The sequence below is a fragment of the Corvus kubaryi genome, unplaced genomic scaffold (assembly GCF_017639235.1).
Source record: "Corvus kubaryi isolate FWS band 111438036 unplaced genomic scaffold, C.kubaryi_AGA036_p1.0 71, whole genome shotgun sequence".
In the NCBI taxonomy this organism is placed as follows: Eukaryota; Metazoa; Chordata; class Aves; order Passeriformes; family Corvidae; genus Corvus; species Corvus kubaryi.
In genome coordinates, this window is record NW_024582059.1 from 3,892,484 (window position 1) to 3,907,440 (window position 14,957).

The 14,957-nt window shown below is 47.0% G+C and overlaps 1 protein-coding gene across 2 annotated transcripts in view; it reads right to left on the reverse strand.

Annotated features, from left to right (window-relative positions):
* ELOVL6 (ELOVL fatty acid elongase 6) overlaps positions 1–11,386 on the reverse strand; it is a 77,325-nt gene extending 65,939 nt beyond the window's left edge. The window contains exons 1-2 of one of the 2 annotated variants that reach the window (XM_042049578.1): positions 11,110–11,184; positions 9,693–9,841 (exon numbers count right to left, since the gene is read on the reverse strand). In XM_042049578.1, coding sequence (XP_041905512.1) covers positions 9,693–9,802 — 110 coding nt within the window. In that variant the 5' untranslated portion in view covers positions 9,803–9,841; positions 11,110–11,184. Of the gene's footprint in view, positions 1–9,692; positions 9,842–11,109 lie in introns of both variants that reach the window. The other variant, XM_042049579.1, reaches the window with a different exon arrangement.
* Between the last annotated feature and the right edge of the window lie 3,571 nt (positions 11,387–14,957).

A 14,957-nucleotide genomic window follows, 5' to 3' on the forward strand; every position in this document is an offset into this window, starting at 1 on the left:
AGCTACACAGGCAGCCTGCAGGCAAGGCAGCTGGAGCAGTGGGACAGTTTACTGCCTCTGCTGGTCCCTTCCACTCTGCCACAGGAGACCAAGGTCCCAGGAGGAGTCATGAAAGGCAGTTCAGTTTACACAGTTGTAGCAGTGCTTCCATGTGTGTGGCATGGGGCCAAAGTTCAGCCCTGGGAAGCTACTCCAGTGCCAGCAAACCCAAGGCAACCCACCCTGATATCATTCCCTTGTGCAACCTGGCTGACAGGGAGGCTGTCCTTGTTGCCTCACAGGCTGGCTGACATTCAAGAGGGAGCATTTGATCCAGCAGCCAGGAAAAATGCATGATGGCACCAACTTTGTCTGTACATGCAATGGGAGACTCTCCAAAGTTTTGGGAACCAAAGTCTTGCTTTCTTTTAGTGTCACACAGGACTTGAGAGCTAAGAAGAGACACCTCAGCTGAAAGTCTGGAAATGGTTATTTTCATCTGGGAAGCCTTCCAGCTGCAATGGCTGTGGGCAACTCTCAGAGCAGCCCTTGTGACTGTACGGATCCACCACTTTCAACACATCCTTCCTGTTCTTAGAAATGCTGCATTATAGAGCTTTCTGTCCTTAAAGCATCTAACTCACCAAGAATGTGACTGTGGAATTCTGTCTCGACCTTAGCAAAGGGAAAAAGATAACTTAAAATACCGTAACTCTTCATGGTAATACAGTGAACACAAATGTCCCTCTTCCAAGATGTACAGCTATTTTACAACACGAAAACTACCTGAAACTCCATCGAGTCAGGACTCATTCTTGAAAATTTAAACAAGATAAGTGGGTCAAAGATGTCTGAAGCCAAATTCGTATCCCCTGTAAACAGATACAACACTATCTCGTTTAATGGAAAGGAGTCTAACACTCTGCCAGCAATAAATATGGATCATAACTAAGGTCATCAGGACACAGCCTATGAAGACAAAATGCTGGACCATAATCATACAAGCATAGGCGAGATGGCTGTGGTCTGCAAAAATCTCCCTCAATCCTACATGCCATTTATTGGAAACAATGAAGACTGCTCACAGTACTTCCAACAGCAATGGACCACCCACAGTATCTTACACATGTAGCATGCCTACCCTGAAGCCACCAGCATTCGTTAGGGAAGATGCTCCATGACACCCCAACAGCTGAAGCCATGGGTACTGCTAAGGCAAGAAGAGCATTTGGAAAGCCCAAGGCCAAAATCTGTGCTCCCAGCTTTAATGCCAATACGTGAGAGATGCTAACAGATCCTATTTTGTTACCCTAGTCCATTTTTCTTCTCCATCAAGGGCATGCCACTACAGAGAGCAGAGGAAGGAGCTCTGCTTGTTCACCCCCCAGTAAAAAGCTGTGGTAGCTCTTATCAGCCTGGTGTGTATTTTTTCCTAAATGTAGGCACATTTTTCTAAATGGAGGCACAACTTCTTTTCATTTTATCCTAACATCTTTTCCAATTATTCCATTTACAGTAACGACCATTTCAAAATATGTGAATTGTCAAAATTGTTTTACGTACCAGATGCTACATTAGGGTCACATTAGCCAACACACGTAAGTTCAGGAACTAAATCTTTTGTACTGAAGCCAACTGCTGTTTTACTGTGGACTTTTTAGTATTTTTCCACTTAGTGACTGGAAAGTGGCTTTTAAAAGAGAGGGCCCTTTTATACCAGTATACGATGGGGCTGTGGAAAGCTACAAGCAAGCATTCTTCTTTGGTTATTACTGCCTTATTCCAGAAATCAAGGACCAAGTGACTTTATCAGAAGGTGGCAGTGGGACTACCCTGATGCAGTGCTTTTTCTGTTCAGCCAGAGACAGCTCAGGGCCAGGCCCGTGCTGCCCAGCTCCACCAGCCCAACGCCAAAACATGCACCAGATGATTCCCACCCTGCAGGGTGTTTTACAGAAGCATCCAGGGCTTGCCCAGCCACCTGTGATGCTGACTCGACTGCTCCTAAAGGGGAAAAAGACATACAGAACATGAAAGAGGAATGGGCAAAGGGTGGTAGAAAGTAAAAATCAGAAGAAAGAAGAAAATGCATCATGGGGGAGAAGAAGGAAGAAGGATCATGAGAAATAACTATGGTCTAGTTAGTTCCCGAGTCTCTACATTTGGTAAGAGAGGGAGCGGTTTTACAATAAAACTTAATTCTCTCCGTTGCCCACTTCCTGATGACTCAGACACCTTACATAGCAGGCATCTGTGGTCAGACAAATGCCATCACCAGCGCCTGCAAGGTGCTCCTAGGACCTGAATGAGTGAACAGTAATAGAAACTGTCTGTAATCACCAAATACCAGAATCTCGGAAAATAAACAAAACATCCTGAGCAAACATCCCGAGCAGGATCAAAAGACATCATAGGCAGAAGGATCTGGGAAGGGCATTCACTGTAACTACCATCTTTATGCAGGGGCACCATTACACAAGGACCAGCTCTCATGAACATCAGGGGACTGGTTTTCAGAATGTTACTTACAGCAAAATGTTTTCCTTTATTTCCTAACAAGTGTGAGCATCCTGGGTACAAGACCAGTATCTTGTTTCAGACAGTGCCAACAGCCACATCTTAGGAAAAACTATAATGGGGAAATGCCCTCACAAAATAATGTAAAGACAACACCGCATCCTGAAATACTTCTACCTGCTAAACAACCTGTTTCATCATGAGTCTGAAATCAGTGCTGCACACTCTCATCAGCAGTTCCACTTAGCACATCCTCACAGCTTCTGCCTTTACCTAGGAAAGGCAGTGAAGCCACCCAGGGGTTTGGGCTGGCCGCCTGTGAGCATGGAAGATGCCACACGCATGTGGAACAGGACGGATCCTCATCCACACCCGTGGCCGGGGCTGAGGTGCAACAGGGTCCAGGGCAGCCAGCAGCCCCAGAGCTACTGTGCCAGCAGAGCAGAAGTCTTTGTGATGGTCAAGGTAGACAAGAGCATCTAGAGATCCATGTGGTTGACAAAATAGCTTGGAGTTTTCTGCTTGGCTGTCAAGCCAAGGAGGGTGAGGAAACAAGAAGGAATTGAAATGTAAGATGTCTACATCATTTCCTACTAATAACTAATGTTTCTTTTGCTTGTGACCTGCAAAGACATGGAAAAGGAGCTGGACAGCCAGCTCCTCCAGGGAGAACTAAAAGGAAGAAGAGCCATGGTTTTCAGCTGCCTGGAGATGATGTATGTTGGCAACAACAAAATTCCCATTAATGTTTACAGAGGACCTGTAAACATTCAGAAAGCATTCAGAAGAATCACATCAGGGGACCTAGAGGGTAAATTCCCAATTAAAGCTAAAAGGAAAAATACATAAGGAAAAAGACAGACTTTGCAAACATTTGTTAATAAACCCACTATCTGAATGGCACAGCGCAACAACTTTGGCATCCCATTTTTGTTTATACTTAAGGGATTTTACTGTTATCTTAAGCAGCTCTTAATGGCTCTAATAAATAAAAAAAGAAAAAGAAAAAAAAAAAAAACCAACCTGAAACCCAGGCAATTTTATTAGTCAGAAGGTAAGACTCCTCAATAATAGCACTCTGATATTTTTTCAAAAATTAACTTGGCCCATTGTTTCTTCCCCTTAAAACTTTCATTGGCACTCCCTGGGATTGCTTCTTCCAGGTGTATTTATACTGCTGGTGGCTCAAGACATAGACCAGACCTTTGTCCTTAATAACACTCTTGACTGACCTTAAGTTTTATGTCCAGGGGTAACTGAGGCCATCAGATATCAAAATCAACACATTCAATTTGACAAGCTCACAACCTGGATGATGTCCAATTCATTTTTTACTCACTTTGCAGACTTCACATACTGAAACTAATTACCAACAAATTTTAAAAATTCTATTTAAAAGTTATCATCAGTCTGAAGTTTTATTGGACTATCTGAAGGACAGTTCCTTTCATAAATTTGCAATTAAAAATGGTCTGGACTTTTGCAGTTTAATCCCATGATACCAACACTAAACTGCCTTGCCTCTAATATTACAGCAGCTCTTCTCAGTCCCCAGTTACCACAATCAAGGAGACAAACTTTGCCCCACATCCTTGGCAAGAATAAAGTATTCTTCACTGCTAGTACAAGTGTAAAGCTACATAGTAATAGTGTAAGACCATTGTGTTTTCTGTACTGTTCTAATGTAGTTATATACAGGTCTTACCACCTCAGGATCACCTTTGTGACATGGCAGAAAACCAACTCTGAATATCCCCAGAAAGGAATTATTCCCTATTTTGCAGCAGGGAAAATGAGGCAAAAAGAGAAATTTTCAGAGATGACACAGGTCCTTGATTTCCATTAAAATGAGGAACTCAGGCACCTGACCAATGCCCATCTTCTGAAAGGTGGCTATGGCTGCCTTCAGTTTGAAGTCAGGCTCCCCATACCCTCAGGTATCATTCCCCTCCATACCATGCACTGCATAAACCACTGCGTGTCCTCTGCAAAGTCCCAAATCCTCCGGCATGAGGTAAACCACTGACTTGGATCTCCCCCTCTTTTTCCCCACTCTGAATACCAGCTCTTTCCACAGGAGGTCAAGGACTTCTCAGCAGATGCAAGCTCTGCCCATCATTTCATGCCATGTTCTGTAGGACTTGGGTCCCTTCCCTAGGCAAACTCAGGTCATGTTGATTTTGGAGTCCTTCCACCTTGCTCCTAGTCCATAAGCAAAATTCACAGGAAAAAAATTGCACAAAAGTCAACAAGACTTGCAAGTGACAGTTTGCAATGGAGCACACAGTGCAAGGCACAACATGAAGAGCAGTAGCAGGTACCACTCCTACTCTGGATCTGAAAGCAATCATACCATTTGCAAACCTTGCACATGAACTGATAGAATTTTCTTCTGCTATAAGCCTGGGTGCAGCACAGCCTCGCTGTTTCCTGTGCTGTTGACAGATTATGAAATGTTTAACTGGGTGTCCCTGCAGAGCTCCCCGTGGGGCTGCACCAGCTTTCCCCAGTGAATCCAGGAAGTCCCAGGAGATGTGATACTGTGACACAAACAGGAACAGCACAGCTTGTAGCAGCAGCAGTCTGGGATGCTTTGGTCAGTGATGGGGCAGCACAGTAGAAAACAAAACCCTACCACTCCAACCCAGGGCAAGGCTCAAGTGGGCTGACAAAACTGTTGGCGAGAAAAAATTTACAGTACAGAGGTAATGCAGTTACATAAACATCTCACATGTTGATATAGCCTAAGCCAGTGAAAAGTCTGTATTTCACACAATGCTAATGTATAGTTAAAAATAACCGTTCAATCTCTTCTCTTTTCCATTAAAAGAAAAAGCACCTAAACTCTTAACTAAACTTTCCAAAAAGTGTTTTGGAACATCCACGTTCCTGAATGCCCATATTCCCTTCTAAAAATGATGGCAAGTTCCTAAATTACTCCTTGCTCCACTCATACAAGTTTATTATTCCCAGAAGTACGTGGTGTTTCACAAAGTAGAAGAGAGTAGAACTCTCAAGAGGTTTAAAATCACAGAAGCAACATGATGACAGATGTGTCCACATTCTAGGAACAGAGTAAACAAAAGGCCGATGCCTATGTTTCAGTGGTAGGCTGAATTCAGAAGACATTGATATATTTATCTTCAGGATGACATTTTGGTGTCCACCGTATTTTTTTTTAAATGTTTTTTCCCAGGACCACCCAGACAGAAAACACCTGAACTCTGACAGGAGATCTGCTGTCATTCCTCATTCCTCCATCCTTTCATTTTCAAGGAGCCAAAACCCTGTGATACTCCAATACATCAGTCTTTGGCTCAGAAAGGCCTGCAGGATGAAAGAAAGGCAAAGAAGTGGGTATCCTCTAATCTCTGCCATGCACTGGTGGCCCTGTCAGCTTTATGGCCAGTTTGCACAAGAGAGCAGCAAAAATCCCCTCTGGAGAATGACACGTGGGGGCCGGCTAAATTCTTGGGCCAGCTGAATTCTGCTCAAGTAAAACAGTCTCTCTGTTGAAAACAATTCACATCTTCCCTTTGACTCCTTGCTGCAGCACAGAGGAAAGTACAGGGTGACTGCAGCGTCCCTCTCTACATCCTTCACTTGGCATCTAGTAAGAGCTCAGGGGAAAAAAAAAAATGTAATTTACATCAGGTTTTGGCTGCTACGCACACATGCCTGGAGAGATATGCTCACAGCCTCTCACTCTTGATTTCTGCATGAGGTAAGAGCACCTTTAGTGGATGAGGAGAGCTTGTTCTGCATTTAGGAAACAAACCTGTCTAGGACGATGGTGCTTGTGTGAATTATTAAAAGGCAAGTGCATTTACAAATCCAAATTATCTGACCCTGTGCCCTTCCACATCTACCTCTCATTTTGACTTGAAAGAAAATCACAACAAAGGATAAATTTCTCTCAGCACTGGCTGCATTTTCTGCCTCTGCCACATAAAAGTTTTGGTAACAAAAGGTTAAAAATAACTTCCTGCACAGATGTTTTCTTTCAATACATAAACACTTATCCTCATCTAAGGTCCACAAAGTTGATTTCAGGATCGAGTTTGAGTTGCCAGATCCCTTTAAAACCAAAAAATTCCCAGCAGTCCTTATGCAGTCCTTCTCTCTTTACTGAATCATTACTTCTGTTAAATAACAAAACCAGCCAGTATCTGCAGCAGAGCCCAACAGCTTTTTTAGGGAATAATCAGTTTCACTTTCATCCTGCTCATCCTCCTCCCCCTACTACCTGTGAGCATGCTGCCGGCTGCCAAGGGTTAAACCTTGGCTTTTCAGGAAGCAAAACAGGAGAGGAAAGAGAGAGAGGAGCAAGGAGAGCCTGCCCAGGGCAGCAGCTGGTGGGAGGACATTGGGCTGGAGCAGAGATATCCGGAGCGCTGCAGCAGCCGATGGAGCAGCAGAGGAAAAGTTTCGGTGATTTTAGGCAAGCCCTGGCGTGACGTCAGCTCTCCCAGATAATCTCAGCGCAGTCAGCACAGGCCTCCTGCCTCCCCATTGGTGAGCCCCTCGTCAGCAGACATCTGAAGATAATTATTATTGGCCAGACAATTATAACAGGAACGACTGTCACTTCGTGCTGATGCCTGAACCTGGTGCTCTGCAGCACGATGGAGAAGGACTTTGGCAGTCACCACTCCATCCAGGCATTTCTGTCACTTTGCCTTTCCTAAGCACTGGCCAGTTTTTGCTGCCTCACTGGCTGCAGCTGGGAATGGGGATCTCAGTGCTACAACACTTCTTGCTGTATGTCTGACAGAACTGTGACTTTTCTCCAAAAATATTAATATACTTACCCATATGAGATAAAGGACTAGAGCTGCTTTAATTCTCATGCAGCAGTTTAAGGAACTGCAGACTATTTACTTCATACCACTTCCCTCTTTGAAGAAGTTTAGGAGGAGGTGCTGGGAGAGTTTGACTTGAGAAATCATTTTAAGCAATTATTTTCATAAACATTTGACTTAATCCTGAACATACTGAAATCACACCTCTCATGGTTTCAGCACAGTATGACAGTATCTTAAAGTGATACTGTATTTTATATTTAAAGCTACTCGATGGCACTATACTTAAACATGTATCAACAACAGCTTTCCAACAACATAAAGTGTAAGGAGTTTCATGACAGTAACTGGACCTGTTTCTTAACCTCCTGAAATCCTGACATTGTTAGTTTAGGGAAGGCAACTAACTGGCAGCTCTTACCACCAGAGGCCCGCAGGCTGCAGGTCCATCTTTGCAGCCTCCAACCTTGCCCTGCCGCTCCTGCCTCCCTGCATGAGAACCAGGCAGTCCAGGGCTATACCATAAAGGAGTGCATAAATGTAAAGCCAGGCATTCAGGGAGGCATGAAACCAATCAGCTCGGAAGTACCAAGCAACAGACTACTCATTTCCCCTCTGTGTCAAAACAGCACCCTCTTTACAGCACTGCTAGTCCAGGCCCAAGCTTTAAAGAGGTCTCAGTGCAATGTGTGTTGCAGGATAGGGTCTTCCATATAGTGAAGCAGGAACATCTGGAATGAAGCAAGGAGGACCTCATTCACTGCCATTAGACCAATATGCCGTCAGATGGGATTTTCAGGAGCAAATGCCAGCAAGGAAACAAGCCCTAGGATGGGGAAGAAAAGCCTGGGAGCCAGCTACTGCTGAGGGCAGAGGACGTGTACTTGCCCCAGGGAGTGATGGAGCTTGGAGCAGGCTCAAAGGACCAAGGCAAAGGAGGGGCAAGCCTTGGCTGAACAGAACCAGACCTTGCACCATGATCCTTCCCAACCAACCATACCAGTATCTAGGGGTGTATGCCACTACCTCCAGGCTTTGCATTCAAGCTTTTCCAGCTTTAGGCCTACACAGTTTTAATTAGAAGGGCTGGATAGTGCTTTAACCAGCTCAGAACTCAGAGGATATGTAAAAGGATTCACGTCCATCCTCAAACTAGGCTACATCTTCATACGCAACCTAGTCAGACTCCAAAGATATATCTCAAATTCCCAAAGTCAGGGTCAACTCCTTACTGCCAATTCATGCCCCCTAACACCCTACAGCCTTCTTTTTGTGTATTTTTTGTGTTGTAAGGTAACAAGACATTGTTCTGAGATGAGGTAAAATAGTAAATGCCACACCTACAGAATTTGTTTACCTTCATGTTAGACATTGTAGTAGTATTGCACCCTAATTTAAATAACAATTACAATATAAAATCCTGACACAGTCTTTCCTCAAACAAGTCCCCCTTGTCTTGTCTTACTGCTCAAAGAGCATGTTTACCCCTACAAACTACTACTTAACAACCTCATCTTGGATGGCTCTTATGTTAAGGATGTGTACGTTAAGGCTACACCTACAAAGTGCAGGAGCCATTGATGTCTGCATACACAAACCTATTGAGTCAACCTGACAGGAGTAAAAAAAGCTGCTGTATTTTACCAGGTAAGCTCCCTGCAAAACTCAAGTGCTTGAGCAGGACCTGTTTCATTAAGCAAAGGCACTTCTTAAAGATAAAAATGCACAGTTTAACCTGGAACACAGAAGAGTCTTCACCAGCATTTTCAGGAAAAGTCTGCCACGATAGAGACCTCAGAGGGCACAGCTCTATTTCATTTCCAGAAACACTCCCAGGACACAGGAAGATCATTCTCTTTCACTTTCATGAGAATCAAAGACATTAATTCATCAGTTCCCTAAGAGAAGGTGAAAATAGACTGAAAAGCATGTGGACATGTATGATTGTGTCTCTTTAGCTGTACAGCAGCAGTGTAACACTGACAGTCTCCTCCTCTGAACCTGGAAAGTGGGAGCCTGGCGTTATGGAATCCCAGCTAGCGACCTCTGCAGCACGTGAAACTGCCAGGGAGACTTTAGTAACACTGTTTAGTATTTACGTAGTACCTGACATCTTCAAGGCACTCAGCAAACATTACCAAAATCATTAAAGCACCGAGTAAGGGCATTTCAGCATTATTATCCCCCACTCCCCTGGTCTTTCTCTGCTGGGGAAACTGAGGCCTAGGAGAGGTTATGTAACATTCCCAAGGTCACATCATGAAGTACAGGAGAGCTAAGGAGAAGATGCAGGAGTGCTAGTTGCTAGGAATGTTCTTTAAAATAAACTGCACCTCTCCTGGGTTATCTGGCTATTATATACACTCACATATCGCCCCCTCCATCCTCTTTTACCAGAATATCCTATTCTGATGCCAATTTTCTTCTGGAACATGGTCAGAAAGGGAAGCATCCAATAATTCCAGCCCAAGAATATCTATGTGGTCTCCTTTTTCCTGAAACATGAGTGACACCAGGCACCCCTCAAGAGGTAATGAGCTCACCTGCAGAACAGAGGGAGACATACATGCACTTAAATGGTCATTTTAATTACACTGCCCTTAAAAGTCCCTGGACAAGTCACTAAAGGATTCTAGCAAATCCCTAGCTGAGATCCACCTAGGATCCTGGACCATTCTGCCCTACAAATGCAGGCACCAAAGCCTGGGCCCAGAGACAGTCCTATCCTGCCATTGTCACATGAGGGTGGCATGGGGAAGGTCCTCACTCGGGAGGTCAAAGGGCAGACAGCCCTGCCAAGGGAGGGCATGCAGGCAATGGAAAAGTTGGGGGCTAGCTGGGGAGAGAGACCACAGAAGCAGCAGAAACAGCAAGACTGGGCACTAGGCAAGGCTGGTCAGGGACAATGCATCAGCAAGGCACAGGTGAGCGAGCGCAGACTGTGAACACAGGGCCAGTGCAGGTGGACAAAGCCAGGACAAGGACTGGGGCAAGGTGTGGGCAAGTGCCATGGAGAGAGGGATCCTGGCCCCGAGGACAGCTCAGAGGGCCTGGCGGAGGGGCAAGGACAGCTGGGGCGCTCCCTCCATCCTCGTCTCCCGGCTGCCGGCCAAGGCCCAGGGATGCCCCCGGGGCAGTGCCCGGCAGAGAGCAGCTTCCCGGAACAGCCACTCCCCTTCGGCGGGCCAGGATGTGAGCGTGCCTGTGTCCCCTTGCGAGGCCATCAGGCTCCGGCTCGCCGCGACCCGGGAAGCCCCGACGGGTCCCTGCGCAGCCCCGGTCCCGCCGCGGCTCGGCTCGCCCCGGCTCCCCGGCCGCACGAACACGCCGGGAAAGTTAATAACCGCATGGCTGCAAATGAAGTTTATTAGGAGCTGAGGGAGGGGGAAGGCAAAGGGGCTCCGCGGGGAGCGCGGGCAAACGCGCAACTTGTTTGAACGAGCCTGCAGCGCGGGGAGCGGGAGGGTCGGGCAAGGATGGAGGCAAGGGAGGCCGAGGGCAGAGCCGGGGCACGTGTGCGGCTCCGCGCCGCCGGGCCAACCGGAGGGCCGGGGCGCGGCGGGAGGGTGCGGCGGCGGGGCTCGGGGCCCGCAGCGCACCGCACCGGCGGCGGGATGCCCCAGCCTTCTGTAACCCGGCGGGGTAGCCCCCGCCCGGGCGCGCAGGTAGGGCCGGCGGCAGCGCCCGTGTGCCCGTGCACGGCGGCGCAGAGCCGCGCCGCACCGCGCCGGCCGGGCGCAACCCGCGCACCCGGATGGGCTCAGCGCCTCCCCGATCCGGGCGGGCGGCGAGGCCCGGGGGCGGCACTCACCAGTTCTCTTGCATCCACTGGATGGCCGCATGCTCGTTGAACTGCTTCTCGAATTCGTATTCCTGCAAAGTCAACACTGACATGTTCATTGGCCCGGTGGCTGCGGAGCCGCTCCCCGCGCCGAGATGCTGCCTGCCGCCGCCTCGGGAGCCGGGCCCCTGCGCGCCCGCCGCCGGAGAGCCCCCGCCTCTGGCCTGGCCCGCCCCGCCTCAGCGGTACCCCGGGTTTAGCATAGCTCCGCTCCCCTCCGCGCCTCTCCTCCCGGGCCCGCCGGTCTCCTCCTCTTCTGCGGCCGCCGCGCAGCGCCCGGGGGCGGCGCGGTCTTAGTGCCCGCCCGCCGCCGCCGCCGCCGCCCGGGACACCCGCCCCCCGCCGCCCCTCGCACAGCACTGGCTCTCCTCAGTGAATAGCGCCAGGGCTGCGCTCTTGGCTGGGAGGAACTCCCTCACACACCCCAGGCCGTCAAAAATAACTACAAAAATAGGAAGCCCCCACCCCTGTGCTGACTCCATGCCGCAGTGTCTTGCGCACCCTCGCCGGCCAGCCGGGAACTAAAGAATCACAAGCTTAGATTTAGCCAGAAGGGCAGACGCATATACACTGCCCCAGAAGAAGCCTACGCACACCCCGACATGTCCCCTTTTGCATTTAGATCCCAGCGCACCTGCTGCGGGTGCCGCCATCCGGCGGGAGTGGGCTCTCTGCCGCCCTGCCCGGCCGGGTCCAGCTTGCGGGGACAGGGGTTGCAGCTGGGTGTCCCCATGCGGGTCCTGCAGACAGGGTGCCCTGAGCTCCATGCTGTGCACAGACACGCTTTTGGATGTTACAGTATGCATGGGGCTGGTGGAGCATAGGGCAGAGACCCTAAGTCTAACCATCACCTGCTGAGCTACTCTCGCAGCTGGGTCACACGGTGTTTATGCAGCCTTAATTTTGCCTTCCAGTTGCATCTGCCACTTGCTGATGTCTCCAGCTGTGCTCTTCCGATTCCGGCAGCATCAGCTCGTGTGCTGCAGTACGAGCCGAGCTAAAAGAGTGGCCCCAGCCCCCAGTGAGCTTGCAGTCTTAAGGCAGGGGGAAAACAATGTCAAGAAAGCCAGCCCAAGCAAGCAGGTCCAGCAGGGTCAGCACTCTCTTGACTCTCCTGGACTTCCAGTTCTCAATGACATGGAAGTCTTTAGTATCATTAAACCCAAACACAAAGAAAAAAAGAGAGCCTTCAAGTATTGAGGCATCAACAGCTTACCAGCTTGCATTTTGGCTGCCATGTTCTTCACAGTCATGTTTTTCAGCACATTAGCCAGAAGGCCTGAAGACCTTCTCCCTTACACTGGCAGCTTCCTAAAGTTGGTGTCAGAGCTGGTGAGGTGCACAGGATGAAGCTGGAGGTTATGAAAAGTTATGACAAGGGCTCCTTTAGGGTTAGAATGGCCATGGGGCTTCAGATGAGGTTGACTATTGCCTTCAGTGTTTCTGCCTACCTGGAAGCTCAGCTGCCAGCCAGACTCGCAAAGCATCCATGTGGCATTCAGCCTTCATTCCGGAATGCAAGACATCGGCCAGAGGTTAACTCACAGCAACACTTGAAAATCTACTGTAACAGTTTCAGGAAATACATTAACAGCCTGGAAATACTAAACCCTACTGGGATTCATGTGTCTCAAAAACTCTCTGGGGACTTTTCCAAGTTTTCTATAACTTACAGGACTTCTGCATAGGTTAAACAATCTGCAGTGAATCTTACTTCCTTTCCTGTCCTGCTCTACCTGAAAATTTCCTCTAGCATGTGACTATCTACAAGTTAATACTGAAGCTTGGGGTCACTTGGAAAGTCTGCATGAACAATGGAAGAACATATAAAACATTCTTGGCCTTGAGGAGTTTGTAAGACCTGCTTCTAGTTGATTATATTGATTGCAGCCAAGAACACTAAACAAAAACATATAGTCTATTTTGCAGGGAAGTAACTTTTATGTAATCATATTTTAAGTCATTTAATTAGTTCTCACATAAAAGCACAAACTTGAAGTGAAAGTAGGCAATGCCTCTCAGGAGAAAGGATGTCAGGAGAATGATGTGGTCTCAAGAGACAGGGAGGACAATGTTAGTCCCTCTGTACTTGTTCATATGCATACCTCTATACTGTTGTGGTTTTTTATGGGGTGCCCATCTCGTTCAGTAAGTGGATAGTTATTCAGCATTACTTTTTATTCCCTTTATTTAGCATGTCTCCTAAGGCTGTGTAGAAGGTATAGCAGGTAAATGATATATTTTCCACCAGATATATGTTTATGCCATTTCTGTTTACCAAAGACCCTTTGGTTGAATAATGCAAGCAGCTTCATTCAGGATTTACAGATAACTCTCTAACCAGGCTGGGCACCTTACCATTATAATTTCTGCTACTAAGCAAATACTTTTCCCTCCGTGTCACAGTGTTAATTTATTGCAAAAACCATTAAGCTTCTATTGCTGTAAGAAGTAATGTTGAATAGTTTGTCTTGCTGATGTGTAGCTAGGTCTCAACTAAACTCTTAGCAGCTGCTGGGAAATGAGATGCTATACTGCTGACAAGTCAACATAAGGTATAGTAAGTGGCAATGAGAGTTGACATTGTGATTTAAACATAACATCAATTACTAAAACACACAAAGACTTGAAGGAGGCCTGTGTGCTCGAGAGCTTATTTCCAGCTATATCAATGAATACATCAAAGGATTTAACCTCTCTGTCTGTGATTTTGCCATACTTGAAATGAAAGCGACATGTAATAATGGAAGCCATGGAAAACTGGGTTCTCCTATATACCCCATAATCTAGAAACAATTCAGTGATCCTCTTGGATAAGGTAGTGGGAGTTAGTATCAAAAATGAATGGCCCTAACAAAGAGAAGGATTTCATCAAGTGCCAGGCAATGAACAAAAAATGGCCAAAGGATGTTTATGGCCAGCCCAAGTCCTCCTGGAAACTCAGGCCTGCAAAATTGTTTGTGCCACAGCATTATTCAACCATGGGCAGCTGGGAAGCTGCTTGAATGGATGCCATGCTAAGTCTAAGCAAATCCTATGAAGCAACTGTTGTACACAGGAAATGTTAGCATGTAATAATTAATAGTAAACACTAATCTGAATTACAATGTTACAAAGACATTTAAAGCAGGATTATTGTCATCTTGAAGGTCTGTAAAATAGCCTACGTCTCTATGTACTCCCTTCTGTCATGCTACAGTATCCAGGGACTTCAGCTTAATCATGTGCTTAGAAATCACCTGTGTGCTCTGAAAGTACCTACATCTGAGCTCTTCTGAAATATTTTTAGTGCAGCTCATGCCAGTTACCACAGAAAAAGATGATGGGCAGGAGCAAGCTGCGGAGTGCACGCTGGGGCTGGGCATTAGCTCCAGGGTGCAGGCCTTGTGGGTAGCTCCGATGGAAATCTGTCTGTCATTGTCAGGGCTATGGTTTAGATTGGCTAGATAAAAGCTTACTGTTGGAAGTGGGGTAATTTTATGTTTGTCTTCACATGATTCACCTCCTCAGCCCCCTCAGTATTTCCTTCACAGCCATAAGAACCAGAAGCATTCTTCAATTTGTGCTGAAGCTCTAGGCCGTGGTTTGTGGCAAGAAGTGGGAAATATCTGTGGGTTTGGATCACATGACGTGTTGTATATAAAGCACAATCCAACAGCAAGACCTCCCTCATTATAGCCATTTCCATATAAATCACTGAATTTGTATTTGTGTGTGCTATCTTTGCACACACTAGTAGCAGTTCTAAGCATATCCCAGATGGTTTTCATTCATAGGCAAAAGACACGAGTCTTTTTCTGCATTATCTGCCAGTACAT